Source organism: Ochotona princeps, chromosome 14, assembly GCF_030435755.1.
Source record: "Ochotona princeps isolate mOchPri1 chromosome 14, mOchPri1.hap1, whole genome shotgun sequence".
In the NCBI taxonomy this organism is placed as follows: domain Eukaryota; kingdom Metazoa; phylum Chordata; class Mammalia; order Lagomorpha; family Ochotonidae; genus Ochotona; species Ochotona princeps.
The window spans coordinates 5,320,111-5,346,594 of NC_080845.1; the positions used below are offsets into that span (position 1 = coordinate 5,320,111).

General features: G+C 47.8%; 1 protein-coding gene across 3 annotated transcripts in view; it reads right to left on the reverse strand.

The window, feature by feature from the left end:
• GARNL3 (GTPase activating Rap/RanGAP domain like 3) overlaps nt 1-26,484 on the reverse strand; it is a 140,548-nt gene that overhangs the window by 78,883 nt on the left and 35,181 nt on the right. For all 3 annotated transcript variants that reach the window (XM_058672622.1, XM_004593559.4, XM_058672623.1), the window contains one exon: nt 23,562-23,631. In XM_058672622.1, the coding sequence (XP_058528605.1) occupies nt 23,562-23,631 (70 nt within the window). The remainder of the gene's footprint in view (nt 1-23,561; nt 23,632-26,484) is intronic.

Consider the following 26,484-nt stretch of genomic DNA (forward strand, 5'->3'; position numbering starts at 1 on the left):
AACCCACAAGGAAGAATGCAGAGGAAAACCACTGGACCTAGGTGAATAATTTAACCTGCAGAGCCTGATGTGAGGTACTGGAGCAAATATTCTGTAAAACAGACCTGTCACAAAAAGCACAAGGAGGGGCTAGAGTGACAGCTTAGCCGACTAATCCTCAGCCTGAGGTGCAGCATCCCATACAGGCACCAGTTCAAGTCCCAGCTGCTCTAGTTCCAATCCAGCTCCCTGCTTAGGATCTTGGAAAGCAGTGGAGGACGGCCCAAAGCCTTGGGTCACTACATCCCCACACCCGCATAGGAGACCTAGAAGAAACTCCTGGCTTCTGGCTTTGGATCAATCCAGCTCTGGCTATGGTGACCACTGGGGATTGAACCAGCAGATGGAAGGCCTCTCTGTGTTTTCCCTTCTATCTCTGTAACTCTTCCAAGTAAAATAAATAAATCATTCAAAAAGCACAAGGAAATTTTAGAAAATCTCTAATTATGGTAATAATTTGGGAGCAAACTGGATCTATAAAAATGGGACAACCTATGATCAGATGAAAAAACATAATCCCAGAATTCTGAAATTTATCCACCACAGAAACTAAACCTTAGATATATACCAACAAGAAAATGGTCCCCAAAGAGTAACCTGGAGCACTAGTTTGCAATAACTGCAGGAAGAGGATTATCACAGCTTTAGAGAGGGCCCAGCACAGTGGCCTAGCAGCTAAAGCCCTCACCTGGATGTGCCAGGATCCCATTTGGGCGCCAGTTCTAATCCCAGCTGCTCCACTTCCCATCCAGCTTCCTGCTTGTGGCCTGGGAAAGCAGTCAAGGACAGCCCAATGCCTTGGAACCCTGCACCCACGTGGGAGACCTGGAGGAAGTTCCTGGCTCCTGGCTTCAAATCGGCACAGCACCGCCCATTGGGGTCACTTGGGAGTGAATAATTGGATGGAAGATCTTCCTCTCTGCTTCTCCTCTTCTCTGTATATCTGCCTTTCCAATAAAAATAAATAAATCTTAAAAAAAAAACTTTAGGGAACACAACTGGGAGAAGGCACATGGGAGAATGGGTGGAGTGTGACACAGGGTGCATATGGGCAGAGAACCAGGGATAGCGGCCCCCTCTGCCAGCAGCCCCCACAGCAAGGTTTATGCCAGGCAGCCAGGGGAGAGCACCCCTGTCCAAGGCAGCTGGGCCCGAACTGCATGGACAGAAAGCAGAGAGCAGGTAGGCTGAGTTCTCCGAAGCTCAGAGGCAGCCAAGAGGAGAGCTGCAATGGTTAACCTCTCCCACAGGAGCATGCTGTGCCCCGTGAAGAAGAGTCCAAGAAAGAGACCTTCCCAGGGGTGCTGGGACCCCACCTATCCAGGAGTTCCAGGAGTCACTCAGATGTCTTAAAATATGATCAGTTCAGACCTGTACTTCCACAGGATGGGGCGTGGGGGATGGGATGGGGCATAAGGAAGTGGATAAAGGGGAGCTTGGAAGTTCTTCCTGAGAACCAGAGAGAGATGGGTTACAGTCCTCTACACAAAGTAAAGAGACCTGGGGTTCTGGTATGGTGGCATAGTACAGTGATCCCTTGCCTGCAATACTGGCATGCCACATGGGCACCAGTTCACGTCCTGGCGGCTCCACTTCCCATCCGGCTCCCTGCTTATAGCCTGGGGAAGCAGTGGAGGACGGCCCAAAGCCTTGGGACCCTGCACCCGCGTGGGAGACCTGGAGAAGCTTTCTGGCTCTTGGCTTCTGGATCAGCTCAGCTCTGCCCACAGTGGCCATTTTAGGAGTGAACCAGTGGATGGATGATGTCTCTCTGTCTCTCCTTCTTTCTTTGTAAAAATTTGCCTTTCAAACAAAAATGAATACATCTTTAAAAAGAGAGAGAGACTTGATATTTGGGAGCATTGGTGAAATTCAGCTAGCTGCAGAAGACATATTAAATAGCATACAGCAATCAGGAACAAGAAAAACAAATCAAAAATATTCCTGATAAGCAAATGATACAAATCAGAAAATAGGATTTATGAGAAAAAGCTATCAAAAGAAAAAGTTAATCCATGGGGATAAAAAGAACCAGCTAGCCCCAAATATAACGACAAACATTTAGGTAGTAAATACTAATTATAAAACAAAAACCATTATCAATAGGATTATATAAAATCATAATTACAATGGAAAATTTAGTATGTTTCTCTTTGATGAACAAAAGTAAAAACCAGCAAATATTTATGCAGGAATTAAAAATAAAATTGATAAGCACAATTTATATATATTTTTTGAAATATTTATTTCTACTTGAAAGGCAAATTTATAGTGCGAAGGAGAGACCTAGAAAGAAAGAGATCTTCCATCCACTGGCTCATTCCCTAAATGGCTGTAATGGCTGGAACTGAGCAGATCTGAAGGCAGGAGCCTCCTCTGGATTGCCCACATGAGTACAGGGGCTGAAAGACTCAGGCCATCCTCCACTGCTTCCTCAGGCCATAGGCAAGGAGCCGGATGGGAAGTGGAGTGTGAATCGGCATTCTATGGAACGCCAGCACTTTCAGTCAGAGCATTAGTCTGTTAAGTCACCATGGCAGCCCAGATAAGCACAGTTTAACAGACATAAATTTATCAAGGCACAGAGAATCTGTGCCTTTTAAAACTGTTTATTGACCTTTAAAATACTAACAATTTTTGAAAAAAAAAAGGGGGAACAAAAACCCTAGGAAACTTTTTTATATATATACCAGGAAGTAAAGATATGTGGCAGTATATGCCTCTACACCCAAATGAAAGCAGAACTCCCAACGAAACATTTAAATATACTTTTACAGTGTGACACTAGATTTTTCCGCCTTGTCTGTACCTGGCATGCCATAATACACGCAAACAGCAGAAAGTTAAACTTGTAACTGTTACTAAGGGACTATGCCACTGTGATCATACACAGAGAAATGGCAGAAAAGCAAAATGGGGAGGGAGAAGGAGGAATCCCTATAGTTACAAAACTGTACCGCAGAAAATAATAAAATTTTAAAAAGTCTATAAAACCATAGCACTCATATTCTAAAGTAACTGAGTCAGAAATTATGCTCAAAGGATTAAAAAAGAACATTAAAAATATGCAATCGAGGGCCCAGCGGCGTGGCCTAGCGGCTAAAGTCCTCGCCTTGAACGCCCCGGGATCCCACATGGGAGCCGGTTCTAATCCCGGCAGCTCCACTTCCCATCCAGCTCCCTGCTTGTGGCCTGGGAAAGCAGTCGAGGACGGCCCAATGCATTGGGATCCTGCACCCGTGTGGGAGACCTGGAAGAGGTTCCTGGTTCCCGGCTTCAGATCGGCGCGCACTGGCCGTTGCAGCTCACTTGGGGAGTGAAAAACATCGGATGGAAGATCTTCCTCTCTGTCTCTCCTCCTCTCTGTATATCTGACTTTGTAATGAAATAAATAAATCTTAAAAAAAAATATGCAATCGAAAAACATCTTAAACAGTCATGGTAACACTGGACATTCTTCCAGAGTGAAACAAATGAAGCCACAGATTCCAGATTCTTTGTTTACAGGAGAATCCGTGTTCTAAAATGTTTCATTGTCAAACAAAAAAGGATAAAAATAATAAAACAGGACTTGGCGCGGTAGATTAGTGGCTAAAGTCCTTGCCTTGCACGTGCCAGGCTACCATATGGGCACCGGTTCTAATTCCGGCAGCCCCACTTCCCTTCCAGCTCCCTGCTTGTGGCCTGGGAAAGCAGTCGAGGACGGCCCAAAGCCTTGAGACCCTGCACCCGCATGGGAGACCTGGAAGAGCTCCTGGCTTCGGATAGGCACAGCACCAGCCACTGGGGTCACTTGGGGAGTGACTCATCGGACAAAAAATATATTCTGTCTGAGTTTACCAGTAGCTGTCTGGAAAACTGTAGAAGCCGTCAGAAGACTGCACGCCTGGCCCAGGGGTCTTCCGAGGAGGGGAAGGGTCCTGCCCCCTCACAAGAGCTCCTCTCGCAACACATTCACGGGAAGGTGCTGACTTTACTCAGAGAAGAATTAGCCAATCAACTGCATTTAATCAGGGAAAGGAGCTAATGTGTACTTAACATCCTTGATACAAAGAAGAGAGGCCAAGATTTGTATCTGAGGGGGCTGGCACGATGGTTCAATTGGCTAATCCTCTGCCTGCAAGTGCCAGCATCCCATATGAGTGCCAGTTCATGTCCTAGCTGCTCCACTTCCCATTAAGCTCCCTGCTTGTGGCCTGGGGAAGAAGCAGCAAAAGACCCAAAGCCTTGGGACTGTGCACCCACATGAGAGACCCGGAAGAAGCTCCTGGTGCCTGGCTTTGGATCGGCTCAGCTCTGGCCATTGCAGCCATTTGGGGAGTGAACCAGCAGATGGAAGATCTTTCTGCCTCTCCTTCTCTCTGTAAATTTGCATTTTTAAAAAAGTGTTTTTCAAAAATTTTGTATCTGAGTCACTAGACTTGGTATCACATCTCTGATTTGGTCATGCACTAACAGGTCAGAGCCTGGGGGTGGGGGTGATGGCAGGAGGCGGGGGCAGTGTCAGGGCAAGGGGAAAGAAAATGGTGAGGGCCCCACAGGCTCTGGAGGGTCCCTCTTGCATTCTCACACACAGTCTGGTGTGGGAGATTGCCCCTGGATCTCTGCCTGCTACCTGGTGGGCATGGCTCACAGCTTGTCGGCCCATGACCTGAGGCTCAGCATCCAGCCCTGCGTGGGCAACATGACTTCTGACATGACTGGAGGTCTAGGTGAATAGATGCGCCTTCTAGCCAATTACAGTGTTTGTTCTTAAACAACCAAGGATTATGAGTGTTGGCTTAGGGGTCCTACCGGCCAGATGCAGATCTCTTGTGAATTTGGGGAACATCACTTAATGCTTCCTCTTCAATGTTAATCTCCTTATCAACAAAATGGGGACAATGACTATCTACTTCCTAGTACATGAGGTGGGTCCAATAAGTAAAATATGTGAAGGTACAAGGATAGCAGCTGGATGGATACAAGTGAGTGGCCAATACATATTACACTACAACAATTTGTTATGAGCGTATGATAATGCAATTAATATAAATGTTCTGACTAGTACTAAAACCACTAAATAATGGAGTAGTGACTAAACCACTTTTCTGTTTTGCTGAATTTAATGTGAATTAGTGGGTAAACCTCTTAACTGGTGCATTTAAACATCGGGAGGATCTGTGTAAACATGTGTCCGTCCAACAGTTGTCACTGACACCTGTTTTCAGAGCTTACGCTGCATGCGGTGCTTACACAAACGCAACGTCATCCCTGTCCTAGAGGAACTCAGATTCTACAGGGGGACAGCCCAACAGAGAAGCAGACACCAACAGAGAAGCCACATCAGAGGCAAGAACAGGGTGCCCTGGGGGTCAGAGGCTGCAGAGGCCTCTGCTGATTGGGGTGCTGTGGAAGGCTGCATTGCTACAATGCAGTTTGTTCTGGAGCTATAGTGAAATTTATTGTGGCATAGGACTTTGAGAAATGATTTCCAACACAACACAGGCGAGATTTTTTATTTGTTTTTTAAATCATACACACTGGTCAAGAAAGCACTCCTGCTGCTGGCCGCTGGCTTCTCACTCTGCTACACTGGCTGCCAGCAGGGAGAAGCCAGGGGAGCAGGTGTAGGCTCTGTGTGGAAGGCTGTGCAGCAGGAGTGCAGAGCACCATCACGGAACCGGAAGGAACACTGGGGCTACTTAGAAGGTTCTCCATCCAGGAGCCACAAGGCTCTGAGTCTGAGTTCAGTCTTCCTCTTTTCTTCCTTCCTTCCTTCCTTTTCTTTCTTTCTCTTTCTTTCTTTCTGTTTCTTTCTTTCTTTTTTCTTTCTCCCCCTCTCCCTTCCTTCCTTCCTCTCTTTTTCTTTCTTTCCTTCCTTCCTCCCTTCCTTCTTTCTCTTTCAGACATTTATTTTTATGAAAGTCAGAATTACAGAGAGAGACAGACAGAGACATTGATCTTCCATCCACTGGCTCGCTCCCTGAATGACCACAGCAGCCAGTACTAAAGACAAGAACACAGAACCCCATCGGGGTCTCCCAAATGAGCGATAGGGGCCCAAATATTTGAACCCCATCTGTTGTCTTCTTAGGTACAACAGCAGGCAGATGGGTTGAAAACAGAGCAGCTGGGACTCAAACTGGCTCTCTCATGTGACATGTCAGTGTTGCAAAAGGCAGCTTAATTTGCTATGCTATAAGGCTAGGCTCCAGACTTTTCTAATCATCATCTCTGATGATTAGAGGTGAACTCATTAGAGGTGATTAGAGTTCTTCAGTGAGCTAGTATTCACCAAGAGGATTTATCCGATGGCCTCAGCTCATGTCTTCCTGTTTTTCTAAATCTAACGACTTCCTAGCTCTGCCTTTCATGTCCAAGGTTCCAGCAGTGTTTTCACATCCACCTTGGCACAGCTTGGTCACCACTGCACTCAATGGATAAACCACCCCCTGGCTCCTCTGAGTATATGTTCTAGCTGAGGAATCCCTAGTTAATCAAGTCAGCACTGCCAAGTCCCAACATACACGTTCCATGTACTGCTGGCTTTTCACATGCACAGTGTCAAGAGCCAACACTCTGGACACCTGTTAAGGGTAGGCTGAGTCCATGGAGACAGTCTGCACAGGACTAGGTCTGCAACCCACGCATGGCACTCGAATAAGGCTAGCTCTTCACCTCAACTCCGTGTGTCCATTCCTGTCTCGCTTCTCATCACATCTCCCACCCTGTCCGTCAGACGCTCTTTCCAAATAGACGACCTGTCCACTTGTTTTACTGGGAAATGTGATGCAGAGCAGATTAGGAATGTCATGCAACCCTCCAGCTCAAAATGTGCCCATCGTGGCTTCCTGGTAACGTTGCATCTGGCCAGCAGCCCCTGCTGCCCAGTAGGATGCCCGGAAAGAGTCACTGTAAGCAGGTGACTACCCATAGCCAGGACATTTTCTATTTACTCCCCGGCTAGTGGGGAATGGAGGGTCACACCCGGAAATAGGCCCATGGCCTGTAGCAGTTACCGAAGGCTGGAAGACACTTTGCTTTGTGCTCCACTACTACGATTTGGTCAAGAGACAAGGGCCCCAGGTAAAGAGTTACTACAAAACCCTGGGAATCTCCCTGTTTGGCACAGGGAAGCCCCCACACTGGGACGACCCATCCATAGCAGCACCTCTTCACTGTGGTGGGAAGGCAGAGCATCCTGGGAAGGATAGGCTGCCAATGTGCTGGGCACTGGTCACACCAAACGGTGTGTGGGGCTGAGGAAAGCCTTCACCTCTCCATCACCTCTATGCTACTCTGGGATCCTCACAGCCGCCATGTCCTCCAGTTCATAAGAACAGTCAAGCTGACATCACTGGACACTTCTCTTCCAAGCCAGATGGTGATGAAAGCCCCTAAATCCTTGTGTTCCCTAAGCCCTAGAGCCATGGGTCCAGGGCAGCAAGAGGACTGGACAGGAGGACGCCCTGGCCAAGCCCCTGCTGGACACTCAGAGGGTGTCAGGGGGCTTTTCCCCATCACCAGCCACACAGCTGCCCAGGGAAGCTGCCTTCCCGGAAGGACACTGAGAGCTGATGTCATCTGGTTACACATTGTGAACACTGGGAAGCATCAGATCTGAAAAACAGCTTGCTTTTTTTTGAAGATTCATAAGAAGGGGGAAATAAAACCCCAACATGGAAGACATGAGAAAAATGAGATACATAATCCCCCTCAAAATGAAAAAAAGGAGGTCTTCACTGAAAAGTGAAAATAAAATTTTAGGAGTGCAGTTGCTATCCTCAGGGAGTGGGAAGACAAGATCTCTCTTGGCCACAGCATAAAAGCTGTACATGTGGTGACATGAAAGAGGAGCAGACAATGCAAAAATATGGGATTTAGAATCCTCACTGGAGGAAAAAAATACTGATCTTAACAAAACTAAACAGTACTATCTTTATCATTTTTAAAATACGAAGAAAGAAAAGACAGTCACAGAGGACAGAGAAGAAGGACCCTTACCATTCTGAGGATGTGTGTGTGGGGGGGATGAACAGTGATCAAAGTTAAAGTAGAAGAAAATCTATTCATTCCTGACTAAAGACTTGGCTAGGAATTACATAGCTTGAATGCTTTTGGCAAATTTAACTACAAAAGAAATGTGAAGCAAAACTACAGAAAGCATTTTTTAAAAAAATGTATTTTGTAAAAAAGGCTTATTTATTTATTAGTCAGAGTTATTGTGGGGAGGAGATCTTCAACTTACGTATTCATTCCCCAAATGGTTGCAAGGGCCAGCCATGGGCCAGACTGAAGATGAGCCTTGCTTTCCCCTGGGGTCCCTCTTGGTGCAAGGGGCCCAAGTGTTTCCAGGTGCATTAGCAGGGAGCTGGATAAGAAGCAGAGCACCCAGAACATGAACTGGTGCCCATATGGCATGCCAGCATTGCAGGCGGCAGTTTTACCTGCCACGTCACAGCTCTGGAGAAAAACAAGAAATGAAGAGAAAACCAAGCAGGAAAGGTCCCCCAGAAAACAGATAAGTATGCACACAGATGTCAGTCAAAAGCAACGTGGCCATGAAATCTACATTTGATGAGAGAGTGGATGTGGCCTGTGAATGATTTTCTGGTTTCTGGAACTAGTGTCTGAAAGGACACTAGTCCTGGGCCTTGCTGAGGCTCAGCTGCCTTATGGGCCATTCCAGTAAAGATGTCCAGTAGGTATTTGGGCAAACGGGTCCCTGTAACAGACAGCTGTGGATGGAAATCTGGACGAACACATGACGTGGAAGTCCCTGTTTAAGTGAAGCCATGGAGAGGGAAGACATGAAAGGCCATGAAGCGCCTCAAGAATGAGAGCAACTCCCGGGGCCAGCATCAGGGGAGCACCTGAAGCAGGGAGCCAGGCTGGAGAGCAGGAGTCCCTGCAGAGGAACAGGGGAGGTGGAGCAAGGCAGGGGCATGCCAGGGGAGAGTGGAGATGAACAGGCCCCCTCCCCCGCCACAATGGGGCTGCAGAAGATCAAGACTGAGAAGTGCCAACCGACTCAGGCAGCAAAAAGGCCCTTGGTGACCTTGACCAAGAGCAGTTCAGTGGAGGGCAAGGCAGGGGAGGGGGGCGGTGGCATCAAAAGCAGAAAGTCACACAGGAAATGGTGCAACCAGTGCGGGGATCAAACAGAGCATTTAGAGGCTGGCTGGCATATTCTCCCAAAGTAATTAAAAGTCTTCCCATCTATTAAAAGACTGAAACGTGGTGATAACTGAGATAGGCTGATTAAAAAGCTGAGGCCCCCTCCCCCCAGAAAAACACACATATATGCATGCAAAGTAATCGTTTCTATTAAAATGGCTAAAAGAATTCAATGTGAAAATATTACTTGTGGCTCAGTGGTCAGTGTGGGGACATAAAACCATGAACCCTTTGGGGTCAATTACAGCAGGCTCTGCTGGACCTCCTCTAGATTCATTTAGTAAAGGGGATAAAAAAAGGAGGTGGGGGAAACAAAGTTTTAGACATAAGCTCTGTTTTAACTCCTGGAACAGAGGCAGGCCCGAGGTAAACAGGCCTATGCCTAGAGAACTTGCGAGACAGGGACACCAAGAGGAACTCTGATCACACCACAACTGCTCTGGGACCCCAGAGCCCCAAGGAAGCCTGTCCCCACAGCCTGCATTAGTCACAAGGGCTGGGGGTCTTGTGGTGAAGACCCCACAAGGGCTTTGCCTGTCCACTCCCATGCAGGGAGAGATGGCAAGCAGATCATATCACCTGTCATCTTTAGAATGATGTCATCTTTAAAATAAAGAGGGCGGTTTCCAAACTTCGTGCATGCTCAGGGCACACTGCCAAATGCTGTGGCTTTGATGGAGGACCCGTATGAACTCAGAGGAAAACACAGGCTCTGAAAAGGCAGCTTTCAGACAAGTGAAAATGCCTTCTCGTCACCACAGCAGCGCAGACAGGCACCTAATGTGACACTGTACAGATCGTGTTTAAGACTCGGTTTCGTCACAACCGAGGATACACACTGCTGAGCCTGATCCCAGCTAATCTGAGTCCAGGTGGACCTAGGGCAGAGCAGAAAGGTTTTCACCAACAGGCACCAGGACAGCCACGTGCTTACAGAGGCACACACGCTGGCTTCCTCTCCTGTGTATACGAGAAGCTGAAAAATATTCTATTCCGAGTAAGCACTGTAAACCTGAAAGACGACTGTTAGACTGATCAAAACTGCTAAGTGTTTTTGTAGGAGAGTAGGGTACCATATCCTAGGGGGGTGAAGGTCACTGAGGTCAAAGGACAAAGATCCCTTAGGACCCCAGCTGAAGGTGTAGAGGCCAGAGGTTGCGAGCTGAGCCTGGACGGGCATGAAGTGGAGATCTGAGTGGCCCACGCCCCACAGAAGAGAGGGAGGTAAGGAAAGAGGGTGGATGTTTGTGGCTCTTCTCCGGAGGATATGCCGATGCCATGTATGGTGGTGGCTCTTCCCTGTGTTGATCTCGTCTGGGAAAGTCTGCAGGGTCTGTCTGAATTTTGATACAGTCTGTGTTTGGTCTAGAAGGGCTGCTGCTGCAGCTTTGTACCCCAACTATGTGTGTCATGAACTCAGGACACAGAGCTCGAGATGGTCCCCTAAAAGTGGGGCCAGTGGTGCTGATTTCCCCCCACGCTTTGTTGGTCCTGGGAAAATAGGTCTTAAAATCACATTGTAGTCAGAAGGAGGGTGAGGAGGCGACGGGAGGTGGAACTGTTCCGAGCCAGGCTGTTGGCCATGAGGACGGGGGGCAGTCTGCAGCAACACCTCTTGGCTTACACTCTACCTTGTTGTTTTTCAAATGAGATAAAATTAATGTGGAGCATGCTCAGAACTTGGGAAAATCAGGTGTGGGGTAAATCAACTGAAAGACTGGAGGGCAGGTTGAGGTTATGAGTCATAAAGTCCTTTAAAAGGCTGTAGTCAGAGGTGAACCACACACGGAGTTCCGAGCCCTCAGGAGCCAGTGCACGGGAGAAAGGACCTTTTGTTCACAGGTTTTCACTGCTCATCACCTTACCAACAAACCACGTCCTCTGGTACTGACGGCAATTTTGCCTTATGGATCCTCTTGAAAAGACATTGGGTGATGGACTGAGACAAACCCTCAATAACAACCTGCGTGAGACGTGCCACCAAGCCCATCTGGCTGTTCTCCACTCTGCCTGTCACAGCAGGAGCAAGGCCTGATGTCCAGGATGGATCAAGACACATGAATCCGAGAGGGACGGGAAAAGCTAGCCAAGCATGTGTAGGTGTATCATGGCTGGGTTTGGTTTTAGACGTGAAATTTCAAGCTTGGGCATCTCTTATCTTCGGATAACTACAAATATTCTTCTTACAATTTTTGTTATAAATTGGGCAGAAAGGGCATTGCAGCTCTGAGTAAAGTAGAGCTACTCTCTGCTATTGGCTAAAGACAGTGGTATTCATTAGAACAATCAAAATTTTCTCTGAAAATTACTCCCTAGGCAAAAAGTCTATTAAGAACATGGGCTCATTGATTAAGAGATTGGTACGGGGCCTCTGGAGTCAGACAGGCCTCAACTTAAATATCACCTGTGCAGGATACGAGACCTCTCTGAGATCATCAGATACGTGGGAATCCGTTCAATATCCGAGCATCCAGTGTGTGACAATATGAAAGCTCCCTGACTCATGTGGCTGTCCGTGAGCATCAGCTACAAGAACAGATCTCAGGTACTTGCAGCAATGACTGGCGCAACAGAAGCAATTTCATAAATGTGGAAAGTAATAATCCTAACAAAACAACAACCCTCATGAAAGACGCCAGGTTCTGCTCACACATTCTAAACCGTGTTCATGATTAAGATCTCACAATCCCTCTCTACAGAGAACGGTTGTGATCATTTCTGCTGGGAAAACTTTCAAAGCCAGGATCAGCTAGTCACCATCAATTCAGGCCAAAGTTGGCCATGAGCAATCACTCTACATGGCAGTACAATCATCGGGAGAGAAAAAAAAAAAAAAAAAAAGAGCGATTACCCTGTGGTTGTAAACCTGCTTAACCTCCCGGGGGAAGCCACAAGAGCATGCTGACATGTGACTCAGACACAGGCTGGGCAATGCCAGCCGACCTCAGCTGTACCATTATACTCTCACATTCCCGAGGGAAGTTGGGTGGTTCCTTCACTAATCTCCCAATTTGCTAAGACCACACAGAATACAATTTATCCCATAAAAGTCTACAAACAAAACAAAACAAACTCTGTATAGAGAAGTAAGGTGCCTTGTGCAAAGGATGCTTGGCAGACACAAGTCCTTCATTGCCAAAGCATCACAGTCCTGCACATTGGTCCTCCAAGACACAATGCATAGTTGTGCTGCAGCAAAAACAAAAGCAAACAAACAAAAAACCCACCAAAAAAAAAAAAAAAAAACAAAATAAAACACCAAGTTACCACAGATCAGCCTTGGAGGGTCCTCCAAGTCAAAATCTCAAGTGTTAAAGTCTGCAGCTGCCAACCAAATTCACCACCCACTGGCTGTGCAACGCCATCGGACGGCAGAGTGAGACCCCTAGGAGGCCACCTGTAGGCCATGCCAGTGAAGCCACGCCATCATAATGAAGGGGAGTGTTCATGTAGCCCCTTCCTGTACTGCGGGGGGTGAGGGGAACACTTGGAGTCAGTAAGACACAGATTTGACAAGGAACGGGGTGGTAACCTCCCCTGTCTCAGCTGATTTTAAAAGGAGCTGCGGATGGTGGGGTCCCATAGGCGTGAGGGAGCTGTGTGAGATCCCCACAGCTGCCATAGGCAGGGAGAGAGGCAAGGACTCCATCATTTGTCACCAATGCACATCAATTTCCTGTCCTGTCTGTGGAGACCAGGGCCAAGGAAAGATCAATAAAAGCTACAAACACTCTTAATGTGTCTCCTGACAGGTTTCGATACGGAGTGATGAAGAATGGCTGATGGCGTAATAGCTGTGCTTGCCTAGACTGCTGCCGTGGGAGTGTGGATACACAATTCATCAGGAAGAGAAACGCACCTGTTTCAGCTGCAATGTGCTGCAGGCTGCCGGGCCAAACCGTATCTGAGGGTGGGCATCTGCAAGCCCACCATTTTCTCCTTTCCCTTATTTGCAACGTGCTAGGCTAACTCTCTTAATTCATCCCTGAATCTGCCAGTGCTGGGAATGGTGCTTGCTTCCAAGACACAGTAGGAATAAGTTCGTAAGGAGCTCAGTATCTATGTCCTCATTTGGGGGTAAGTGCAGGCACTTAGCCTAGCAGCTAAGATGCCCATGAACCACAGTTCTGGTCCTGGCTCCTAACTCTGGCTCCCTACTAATACACGTACCCTGGGAGGCAGAGGTGATGGCTCAAGACTCAGGTGTTGGGATTCCTGCCACCCACATAAGCAACCTGGATTGGGTTCCTGGTTCCCAGCCTCAGCCTTCCCGGGCCCCCACCTGCCTGCCACTTCAACACTGCAGGAAGTGGACAAGTGGGAGAAAGCTCTCTGTGTCTTGCCCTCATCTCTGTCTTAAACAAAAAAAAGGGTGGAGGGAGTGCCAGGGAACTAGCTCACAGCAGAGGGGGAAACTTTAGCCAGCTGCTTTCAGTGGGAATTTTAAAAATCCTTTACTTATTATCTGAGAGGATATTAGACACATTTTGAGAACCAAGCCTAGCTCATGCCCTTCAGAGAGGATCTATGCTATCTGCACACTCCGATGAAAGTGCCGAAAGACATGTTTATCCCAGAGACTATGCCTGCCCAAGCACTGCCCTCTAAGCTAGAGATGGACTCCTGAACCCAGAGAAAACATTCCATAATATTCCACTTGGGATTTGGAATTCAGGGCCAAGAACGAAGAGGGTACTCGTGGTGGTGGCAGGGGGATGGAGGGACAATGGGGTTGTAGCATGTGTAAATCTTGGGGACTTGGGCCTGGAAATCAGTTGTGTAGTTTAAAAAAGAGAGAACTTATTAGGCTCCAGGTTCTAGAAATGCAACAGTGAACAAGACAGACACGATGAGATGAGAGAGCATTCAGTAAGTAAGCAGAGAGGGAACAGCAGGCAATGTAAGGAAACAGAGTACAGCAGGTGGAGGGATGCCCTCATAGCCTGGGTGGTCAAGGAGACCTGGACAGACAGTAACAATTAAGCTGACACTGGCGTGGAACATTGAGAAGCGCTGGGGAAACCGTTGTGGGGAGCAGGGCCAAGAAGTGCAGAAGTCTGGGGCCAGGGAAGAACTGAGTGAGACCTTAACAGTAAAATAAGGGCAGAAGTCTGAAGGCCAGTGAGCAAGCAGCACGGGAAGGGTGTGGGGAAGAGCAAGGCACAGCAGGGACCAAACAGGTCTCTGGTGAGTCTTAAATCACAGGCTGGCCTTGACGTGCAATGGGCAGCCACACTGTGCTGTTAACATGTTAAAACATCATGTTAACATAAGGACAATTCTTCACTGAGGTGGAAGAGAAAACACAGAAGTGAACCCTTCCGTTAATGGTCAACTGGTTCTTTATAAAGGTACCAGAAAGATCCTTCAGTGGGGGAAAAACAACAGGTTTTCAATGAATGGTGATGAGAAAGCTGGATAATCACATGTAAGAGAAAGAAGTTGCATCCTTACCTAAAAAGTAATTCAGATGGGCCAAACACATGCATGCAAAGGCTGAAATGACATAACTCTTCACAGTCTAGGGGAAAGCCTATGGGATATTAGATTTGGCAGTGATTTCTTGGATGTAACACCAAACCATAGGCAACAAAAGAAAAAATTAGATAAAATGGACTTCAAAATTAAAGGTATTGGTGCATCAAAAAACATTATCCATAGAGCAAAAAGACAATCTACAGAATGAGGAAAAATATTTCTAAGTTATATATCTAGTAAGGGATTAATACCTAGAATATATAAAGAACTGCTACAACTCAATAGGCAAAAAAAAAAAAAACTAATAACTTTATTAAAAAATGAGTAAAGGACTTGAATAGCTATTTCTCCAAAGAAGAACTACAGAAATGGTATGAGATACTCAGGGGCTGCTGTTATGGCACAGTAAGCAGAGCCACTGTTGGCAACCCTGGCATCCCATATGCGTGGCAGTTTGAATCCCAACTGCTTTACTTCTGATCTAACTTTCTGCTAATGGCTGGGAAAATCAGCAGAAGAAGCCTCAAGTGTTTGGGCCCCTATCATCCATGTGGTAGACCCTGAAGAAGCTTTGAATGCCTAGCTTTGGCCTGGCTCAGCCCTGGCCATTTCAGCCATCTGGGGAAGGAACCAGCAGATGGAAGATCCTCACTCTTTGTCTCTCTCTCTCTTGCTATGTAAATTTCAAAATAAATTAAGTAAATACATTAAAAATATGCTCAACATCACTAATTATTAGAAAATACAAATCAAAACCACACTGAAGATATCATTTCACACCCACTAGGATGGCTATGATTAAGTAGGAAACATGCTGGCGAGAATGGGAAGCCACTGGAGTGCTTACGCATTGCAGGTGGGAATGTACAGTAGTGCATCCACTGTGCAAATAACTTTCGCAGTTTCTCAAGAAGCTACAAACTGAGTTACTGTGTGACCCAGCAATTCTTAGTTAATATACCTAAAAGAACTGAAAGTGGACTTGGCACGATGGTTTAGCGGCTGAAATTTCACCTTGCAAGCACCAGGATCTCATACGGGCACCAGTTCATGTCCTAGCTGCCCCCACTTCCCATCTAGCTCTCTGCTTATGACCTGGTGTAGCAGTCAAGGATGACCCAAAGCTTTGGGACCCTGTGCCCACGTGGGAGACGTGAAAGAAGCTCCTGGCTCCAGTTTGGCTCAGTTCTGGCTGTTGCGGTCACTTGGAGGGTGAACCAGCAGATGGAAGATCTTTCTCTCCGTAAATCTGCCTTTCCAAGAAAAATAAATAAATCTCATGCTTGCTTCAGCAGCACATATACTAAAAAAAAAAAAAAAAAAAAAAAAAAAAAAAACAGGTCTTAAAAAAATAGGTCTTAAGAAAAGAACTGAAAGCGAGGACCAACAGGTGGCTGTGCACCAACGTTCAAAACAGCATCATCATCCTAGAAGCAAGGCAAAAACAACCCAAGTGTTCAACTCCTGAGCAACGAATGAAGACAATGTGACCTATGCATGCAGCGGAATATCATTCAAATAGTACTCAACCATAAAAAGAAACAGAATTCTGCTGTCTGCTGTGGCACAAGGATGAACCTTGGCACCATTAACGCTCAATGAACTAAACCAGACACAAAGGATGGATACGGTACGAGTGCATCCCCATGAGTTTCCTGGAATATGCCAATTCACAGAGACAGAAGGCAGCCGGAAGTTACCGGGGCTGGGGAGAGCGGGGAATGGAGAGCTTGTGTTCAATGAGGTTTCACTTTGGGATCACAGTAAATTGTTCTCAGAGTAGACAAAGCTGCCTAACATCATGAATGTATGCAAGACCCCTGAGTTATACATTTGAAGCATGCTAAAATGGTAAATTTTTAAGTTATGTTTATTTTTCTACAAAAAAATAAAAGCCACCACTCTGGTCTGTGAGGGGGAGAGTGGAGCTGCCCTACAGACATAACAAAGATCCCGTGGGGCAGAGGAAACAGAACCAAATGCATCTCTGGCTTTTCTTGTCACAGGATGCTCAGCCATGCCCCTGCCTTTCCCTTTGGGGAGACCCCCCCCCATACTCCATTCACAAAACTACATAATACTGAGCTGGACTAAATACATACCTGCTCCCAGTGAGGAAGCAAGCCCCAGGGAAGCAGGGGCGGAGGCTGAGATCCAGCTAATGTGCACTCTGGGGATGCTGAGCTTGAGGCAGCTGGTCTCTCCCAAGCCGGTCCACAGCTGCACAAGAGCAGAGATCCAGCTTTGTTCTCTTCCCCTCTGCGCCTGGTGTGATGCCTGCCTGCCCTCGGCAGGCCTTCAGTAAACATCTGCCGAATGGCAGCTAAAGGACTCTGCAGAGTGGTCTCCAGGGATCCGGGCTTCTGGCACTTACTCATCCCATCCACAGCCCACCTGGAACACAGGAAACCAAGCCCCTAACATTTGCCCTCATTACTAGTTTAAACAGTCAAGCTTACTTCTTCACAAAGACTTATCCCTAGGCCCGGGGACTGCCACCAACTTGGCAGAGGACCCAGGGCAGTGTGTGCGTGGTGGCTGTGAATTGTCCTGGGAAGAGGGTTTGGAGATGTGTGGTAAACCGCTGAAGAAGTGCATTACAGGTGAGGAATGATTTCCGGGAGACTTCTACAGACCTGGTCCCTGCATTTGCAGATAAACGAGAGGGCTGAGACCGAGTGGAGAAAAAGCCAGTCTGGGTCAGACTAGGACAGCTGCCCATGTGGGAGACGTGGGTTGGGCTAGCTGGCATGGATCACAGCCCACTGGCATATGCGAAAGTTAGGGCTGAGGGGCCTGCCTGGCAGGACTAGGCCACAGTATTCACTAGTGAGTGTTGGGGCAGAGAGTGGGTCATGTTAGGCTGGGCCATGACACTAATAAGCATGCAAGTGAACCGAACCTAGGGGCAGATTCTAAGATAATTTGTGGACTCGTCCTTGTGGGACTGTAATACCTGCTGACTTGCATGAGAGTTGGGGCTGATGACGGCTGAGCTAGGCATGACCATGGAACTCACCAACACTCATGGCAACTGGGTTTCAGAGTAGGCCAGGTTGGCCCAACATGCAGCACCCTCAGGTGCACCCAAGAATTATGTGTGCAGCTGGGATGGGACTCAGCATTCACCCGTACATGCAAAGGCTGAGACTGGGAGGTGGATTATGCTAGGCAGGGCCCTAGTACCCATGGGCTATGCTGGGCTGGGTTGAGCTACCACTGGCACATACAAGCGCTGTGGCAGGGAGCAGGCCAGGTTGGAGAGCTAAGGGGATACCCCTATGGGGCTGTGGTTCCCACTGACTTTTGAGTGCAAAAGTCAGAATTGGGGTGGTGAACTGGGCTGTGCACAGCTTCAGCACCCCTTGGCATGGGTATGGACTGGGTCTGGGGTATGTCAGACTGGGCTGGGCTCCAGCACCTGCTGGTGTTCACAAGAGCCAAAGTGGGTGTATAATAGGCTAGGCTAGGTCTTGGCACCCACTAAATCACGTGAGAGCTGGGTCCAGGGGTAGACTAGGCAGGGCTGCTTGTAGCACCCACCAGCAAGAGCTGGAATGGGTGTGGGCTGGTCAGGCAAGGCTGCTGTACCTGTCAGTGAATGCCAGGACAGGAAATGGGCTCAGTAAGGATGGGCCAAGCATTCACTGCTGTACATGAGATCTGTGACTGGGAGGTGGGTTGATAGAGGAGTTTGGGGAACTCCTCTGTTAGGACACAGTTCATTCTGGTAAGCATAAGAGCCAAGGCTGGGAGTACCCAGGCCAGGCCAGGCCGGATTACAGCACCCATGGGCATATGTGTGGGTGGAGGTGGGCCGGGCTGGGTCAGTTCTTAGCACCCACTGGCAGATATGAGAACCAGGAGGGGTGGGGCCAAAACACAAGCCAGTTCATTTTAGGGCTTGGACTGGGGACTGCCTGGGTTGAGCCAGGCTGCAGCACCTGCCAGCAAATGTCGATATGAGGCGGGCCATACTAGACTGGGCCTCAGCAACCACCAGCACACACAAGACTCAGTGGGGGTGGGAGTGGGGGTGAGTGTGCCTGAGCCTGGCAGGGGGCCTGCAAGGGCTCCCCTACTGGGTCTCTGCTCACACTCATGAGCAGGAGAGCTGGGATTTGGGGCGAGCCAGGCTGGGCAAGGCTACAATACCTGTCGGCCTGCGTGTGAGCCAGTTCAGGGGGAGAGCCAAACTGGGCTAGGAGACTATATCCACTGGTGCATATATGAGCCAGATCAAGTGCAGGCTGATCAGGTCTTGCTGCAGCATCAACTGGCAAGTGCTGGGAATGGAGTAAATACTATCAGGCTAGACTGCAGTACCACCTGAACAGTGCAAGATCTGGGGCTGGGAATGGGCCTTATAGGGAAACTGTGTGCACCCCTCTAATGATTGCAGCTCCCACCAGTGAGCATGAGAACCAGGGCTGGAGGTGGGTCTGGCTGGACAGGCAGTAGCTCCCTCCAGCATAATTGTGGGCTGAATAGTGGGTCTTGGTGAGGCTGAGATAGACTGCAGCACCCATTGGTGCATATGAGAGTCAAATGGGATGTGGGACAGACCAAACCAGTCTGCTACACATACTGGCATGCACATGAACGTGGCTGGAGGCAGGCCTGGTGGGGGTTATTGGGGGCCACTTTGACTAAGCCGCAATTCTCACTGATGTGTACGAGGGCCTAGTGTGTGGTGGGCAGGGTTAGGCTGGGCAGCAGTATCTGTTAGTTTGTGAAGGAGATGGGCTGGGGACAGAACTGACCAGACGACTGCAACCACCCGTGTATATGTAAGCTGATGTGGGTAACAGACTGAGGCAGGCCCTGCAGTGGCTGGCACACACAGGAGTCAGGTCTGGGTTATCTCAGGCACAGTTTCTTTGGGAACTCCCACCCCCCTGTCCCCAGCCAAATGGACCCCTGAACTGAAAAGTCCAACCATGGGGAAAACCACAGGATCTGTGGTCTGACCATGGAATGCTTGTGTCAGAACTGGGCCTCCTCCGTTGCTGAGGCCTGTGTCGTGGATCACACGCCCAGGTGCACATGGGGGACATGACAGATCATTGAGGTCTGCAGAGGACGTCTATTACTAGGGAGGGCAGAACAAACTGGACAACATTCCTGGCCGAGCTTTGACAGCAAGTATTGGGGTGAGTGGAGACTCCAAGGTGGACTCTGTCAGCCAATGGACTTTGGAGGGATTTTCTCAGCCTTGAAGCAATGAAATCAACAGCGTCTCAGAACCATCAAAACCACTTAAGCAGTGTCCTCAGGACATGCTTCACAACGGGGACCCTGGGATGACATTGAGTGGCTGTCCCCCATCCCCGGATGCTGATGTAGTTAGGCTGCTGGGAGTAGCCCTCTCCCCTTCTAGATACAGAAAGAAAAAAAAAAATGGAAGCAATTGTCTTATCCAGTTTCTCCCCTTCCTTTCCCTTCCTGCCCTAATCAGTGGTCCACACAGGCATATACCCTTCCCAACTATGTAAACATCATCAAAATAAATTTATAATCAAAGACTTATTCCTAACTTGATCGGGGTCAGAAGTTATATTAAAATTTCAATATTTTTAAAAAGTTATTTTTATTTGAAAGGCAGAATTACAGAGATAAGGAGAGAGAGAGAACCTTCCATCCACTGGTTCACTCCCCAAATGACTACAATGACTGGAGCTTAGCTCATCTGAACCTACAAGCCAGCAGCTTCCTCTGGGTCTGCTACCTAGGTACAGGGGCCCAAGGGCTTGAGCCATACTCGGCTGCTTTCCCAGGCTATAAGCAGGGAGCTAAATTGGAAGTGAAGCTTCCAGGACATGAATCGGTGCCAATATGGGATGTTGGTGCGGCAGGGAAAGGATTAGTCTACTATGTCACAGTACCAGCTCCCAAAAATTTCAGTTTCAAAAATACATAATCCTGGCTACCCTTCTACAGAGTTGAGTGCCAAGAAACCCATTATTCAGTGGATTCCCCAAAGATTTTCATAACTCCATTTCCTCTGAACATAGAACATACAGAACAGTTCTTAATTTAATATTATAGTTAGCTTTCCATATCTGTAGGTTTCATATTTATGGATTCAACCAACTGCATGAAGAAAGTATTTGGGGAAAAAACCCGCCTCTGTATTGAATGTGTGCATTCTTTTTCCTTAGCTTTATTCCCTGGCAATCCTACATCACTTCATACAACTCAGGCATCCACAGGTTTTAGTATCCATGAGGGAGGGAGTGGGCCTGAACCCAACTCCCAGAGGGAAGAGAAAATATCCCATTCCTTTAAAACCCTGGGGTCAGAATTTCAAGAGCTCCCGAGATAGCAAAAATTGGAGCTTTGCTCATCTCCTTCATCCCAACCATGTGGCCACAGGTGCCTATGTCGTTTACAACATGGGAAAGCAAGGACCAGCCTTTTCACGAAAGGATAAAAAGGTTACACGGACAGCTGTAGATCAACATCCTGGGTATTTCTCTCTCTGTGTGACACACACACACACACACACACTCACGTGTGCGCGCACGCACACACACACACACACACACGGATTAAAAGAGTAACTTTGCAGCTTTGTAGACAAGAAAAAGAGAGACACTTGCAAAATATTAAGCAAAGGAAAAATGCAAAATTAAACATGTAATCTCAATCTTGTAAAAGAGATGCTTGTAGCTATAAATATTGGAAGATACCAAATACCACTGGAGACAATTGCTGCAGAGTGAGACAGTATATGCTGAACTTTTGTTTTGTAATCTTTCAGAAAGTCAGTGATAAATACACATGTGCACACCACACACACACACACACACACACACAATTGGCTCCAGAGGAAAATTGTGAACAAGTAGATTGCAGAACTTTGGGTGGCATGCTGCCTTATTGGATTGGGCGGTCACTGGTGGACTGGTAGGGCTTCTCAGAGGGTGTGGTCCTTCAAGTATGGTCCTGGGACCAACATCAACCTCCACCCAGCAGGTTGTTAGAAGCTGTGGGTTAACCCCACACCTGCTGAATTTGAAACTCTTGGTCTGGGGCCTAGCGGTCAGTGTTTCCAGAGGGCTGCCCAGTGATCTTGATGCCTGCTCCAGTCTCAGGCCCACTGGTGTCAACAGGCCATCTGACCCCTGATTTCTGCAAGTCTACTCGCTGCCCACCAGGGCTCCATGGTATTTCCTATGACAAGCCCTGGGTTTGCCCCTGATGTGTAGGGCTCCACTTCTGGGACCAGATTTCACCGGTCCTGTTACAACCAGTGAATGGGGTCTGTGACTTATGTGCCAAGTGCTTTTGTGCACCAGTTCATCTAATACTCATGAACAAGGCCACATAGTTGCCATCAGTACTCCCATTTTACTGATGAGAAAACTGAGGCGAATTCAGGTCCATGATCATACAACTGGTAAGTGAAGAAAGGAGGCAGATTTGGGGGGTAGGAGTGCAAGTTAATCAGCACCACGAAGGGACAGAAATGAAGCAACTGCCCGGTCACAGAAGTGGTGGGGAAGCAGCTGCAGAAGGCAGCTCTGCTCGATCCCCAAAGCCGCCTGCACGGGTCCTGGTGCTCGGCAGCCTCACCCACTCTGCAGGGCTCCAGCCTCCTCCAGGAACGCAGCCCAGACAAGAGCATCTCACAGGGCCTTTCTGCCCTTCCCTGAGACCCCTGGCTGGGATGGAGGCCCCCTCCACCCACGCTGTGCTCTGTCTGTGTCACTCATCATCCTTACCAGTTTCCCATGCGGAATCACAGTTGTGTACCCACTCTGCGGGCGAGGTGCGGGCTGGGATGGGGGGAATCCCAGGTGACTTCCACGAACTGGCAAGAACAGAGTCAATCAAGGCGTCTTTGAGGTGACCAAATTCCTCCTACAGATGTTTTATGTATCTCACCTGCCCAGGTTGAGGCAGAAAGCTCCTTAAGAGCAAGTGCCAAACCTTGTACTTTTTTTTTCTTTTTAATAATTTCAGGAAAGTATAGCCCTGAGTCCGTTCTGTAATCTAGGCTTGCATTCAAACAGAATGCTACAGGCCTGCAACTCTGCTGTCATTTTTCCGCTACTTAAAATCTGCAAGAAGGCAACTTACAGCAATGGAGGATAAGTGGGCACTGCACTAACGAATATAAACAACTCGCTTTTTAAAGGGACATAAATAGTGCTTCATGTTTTTAATAGTTAAGGATAAGCAATATAATGTTAGGAGTACATTTCCTGAAAATTTGCTCAAATTTCCATGCTTCTGGAAAAAAAATCACAATTTTATTTTTTTAAGACACTGAAACTACTGCATGCTGACTTTCCTTAATCCTCTTAAAAAAACATATTATTTTTTTAAAAGGGCCACATAAGGTAAGTGTGGATATTTTCATTTCAAATATCTATCATTTATTACAGTCATTTCGTTAGACCATTCAATATTCTTTTAACAGGGAAAAATAGATCTTGTAAATATTCCAACTCCTAACACTTAACATGAAACCAGAATATGAATTACATATGTAACATTTAAACCTTGGAAACTAGATTCATAAACTTTAAAGAATAAGATCATGTAAAAGTTAACTGCCGTCCTTCTTAATTATTATTAAATATAAATATATTTTTGTACTTAATTTTGTACATTATTAACCGAGAAAAAATACCAAGGCACCACATATGTATCTATTTTTTTTAACAAAGTGCAAGACATAAAAGTACATACTCATAAAAACAAATAAAGATGACCTAACGCTCCAGTCATCGTAGCCCTTCCTGTGCTGTTCCAGTCCGATCCCGACACTGTTACCTACGGTCTAACAGCAAATAGACAACACAAAGGCCTGACGGGCTTGGCGGTCTCTAACTCGGAATCAATGCACTGCTGCTGAACAGACAGCATCAACTTACCAGCTCCACAGATCCATAATGTTTCCTACTGAAATCCCCACGTCTACAGCCTAGGTCTTCCGAGACAGAGCTGGAACAAAAATGCTTCATCAGTATTATACATAGCGATTGCACAAACCTTCCGCAAAAATCTGCTACCATTTGCAAAAAAGAAAAGAAAAAAGAAACAAAAACCCAAACCAGCTCCTACGGAGGAGCAGGCTTGCAGCGCCTGGGCTGCTCACTGCAGGGGGGCCTCCCGGCCACAGCCGCGGCCATTGCAGAGCCCAGCTTTCATGGAGCCCTCAGTTGGGGGGGAAAACGCCCGAGTCATCCCTGAAGTCCAGGCGGTGATTGAATTAAGCATTTAGTCATTCGGAATCGATGGAAATGTCCGAGGCTGTGGGTGGGTGGGTGGCTTATCATCTCGTTTCTGTGTAAACCAAGGGGACAGGAACCCTGCAGTAAACTCAAGGCCGGGGACAGAGCTGCTCAACTAGGTCTTACAATGATGTCTTTCCTTTAAGAGAGTCTCTGCACCCCAAATACAAAAATGCAAAAATAACCAGCAATACTGAAGGCTATATTTTAGGCAGGAAAAAAGAAAAAAAAAACTTTAAAATCCCTGTAGGTCCCCTAAGCCCCACCCATCCCCCTTTCCCTTTTTAAGATTTTTATATGTGGCAATATGAAAAAAAAAAAAAAAGAGCAAGGCTAACCCAAAACCTAAATACCTAAAAACCTACCAGGAGATTTAGCTCTTCACAGACTGCAGTTAATAGCCACCCCCACCCCTCACCGAGACACCCCAGAGGCTTAACACAGTTCAGGAAAATCACAGGCACTGTCAAAGAGCAATTAGAACAAGGACAAAATTGTCACTGCATTTGCATCTCGAATGCACAGTTACACACTCAAAAGGCTCGGATCTTCCTGACTAATTAGCATATTTAGGACCCCAGGCAGTAACTCTGGAAACGACAGAGATCTGAGATTGGCAAAATATAAACAGTCACATTAAGTTTGGTTCTAACAGGTCATGCAAACCACTCTAAGGCAACACAGAAAATTACAGCGTCCACGTATTCCAACATGCAAAGAAAGGCGCACTTGGTACCTTTTCATCCTTCCTTACAAGGTAGGCTACATTTCCAAATGACGGGCCTTCTCGGCAGAGCTAGAGCCAGACGGAGGCTGCTGCCTGGGACCCACGGCCTGACTCTCGGCCAGGACACTGTCTGATAGGCTCCAAGGAAGACAGCGAGAGAGAAATGAGATTAGAGAGTCTAATGCTATTCTGCCTCCACCATTTCACGGAGATGGCTGAATTAATCTTATCTGAGAAATTTAACCTTTTGTGGTCCTCACTGTCTTCACTGGAGATGGGCGGGGAAGCAATGAGCACCGGGTAGAAGGGGATTCCAGAATGTTAGCCAGACTACCTTCCTGCCCTGAATGATTTGGCTATTTAAAAAAAAAAATCACAGGAAGAGAATAAGAAACTTTTCTCCACCGTCTGTTCCAGCCTGGGTTAAATACATGCTCTATGCCCACTTTTTGGGGGTAGTATTTGGACAATACTGTCACTGTTCTATGTATCAGTTCCAAGATCCTTCCTGGTGGCCCAGGGTTACAGAGAGAATGTCCACACCTTGATATCTGACACCTGGCTGAAGCCCAGGGGGCTGTAGACTGGATGCTCTGTCTGCCCCGATCTCAACCCTCTGCTGCACATGCAGCCAGGCCCACCATAAAATAGGTGGCAGCGGAGGCAGCAGTAGCCACTTCCAACGCCAACGGCCTGTAAGTTGAAAAGAGCAGGTTTTGTGGGATAATGGCTCATTCCCTGCACTGCCCGCAGCATCCAAGCAATTCTATGACATCAGGCCAGCTTCCTAACTTTGCCAACAGACAGAAACAAACACCACAGAGATGACAACCCTCCAGCATGCACCAGCCCGTCACCCCTCCCCGGACACCTCGGAGAAGGAAAAGAATGCCCCTTGAAAGTGAGGCAGCTCGGAAGGGAATGGCTGTGCTCCTCGATCTGCTTCATGACAGAGTGCGGCTGTCGTGTGGGAACGAGGGGAACCCTAAGGATCTGGTTTCTCCAGGCTCAGGGGCGCTCACAGCTGCCCTACACACCCAGCACAAGGGTTGGGAGCAGAGGGAATCCCCCAGAGAGAACCTATGTCCTCCTCCCAGTGCCCAGCCTCTGTTGGCTGTCTGGCAGAGTGGGCGCACAGGAAATGCCTGGTGCATGAATGTTACTAAGTACTTGCACGTCTCTGGCTTTGATTAGCTGATGCCTGCTGGCACCCTTGTGAACCCCCAGGCAGGCTGCCTGTCGCCGTCCTCCCTGCGGAACCACTGGGTTTCATTCCCTGAGTTCGGGTGGCAGACACTTTTAGCCATAGGCGCAGACCTGTCCTTGCCTCTTGGGCTTGCTCCTGGACAGCATGTCCAATGCCCCCTTTGCAGCGTGCCAAGGCCCACAGGCAGGAAGGAGGCATCCCACTTCTAGGCAACAGCCTCAGAAAGGCAAAGGGACGGAAAGGACATGCAGGAAGGTGGAGCTTCAAAATGGGAGAAGCTTGAATCTCTGAATGACCCACACAGAAGATCATGCTACCAGGAGTATCTGCCCTGTGATACGATATAAGCATTTAGCTGTGTGTACCTGTCTTCCCCGAACTCCTACCAGGCAGGATCTTGCAGTGGTATGCCGCCATGGCAACAACCTCCACTACGTGGCACATCCTTAGTGGACAGCCAGCAGCCAGGAAGGAAACTGATTTCAAAGGCTGCAACCACAATGAGGCTCTATGCAACTCAGCAGCAGAACGCGTGGTACAAATTAACACCTGCCGTAATTCAGAAGGCGGATCATGTATATCCTGAGCCTCCAGTTCCAGGGAAAATATCTAGAAACAATCAGAATAAA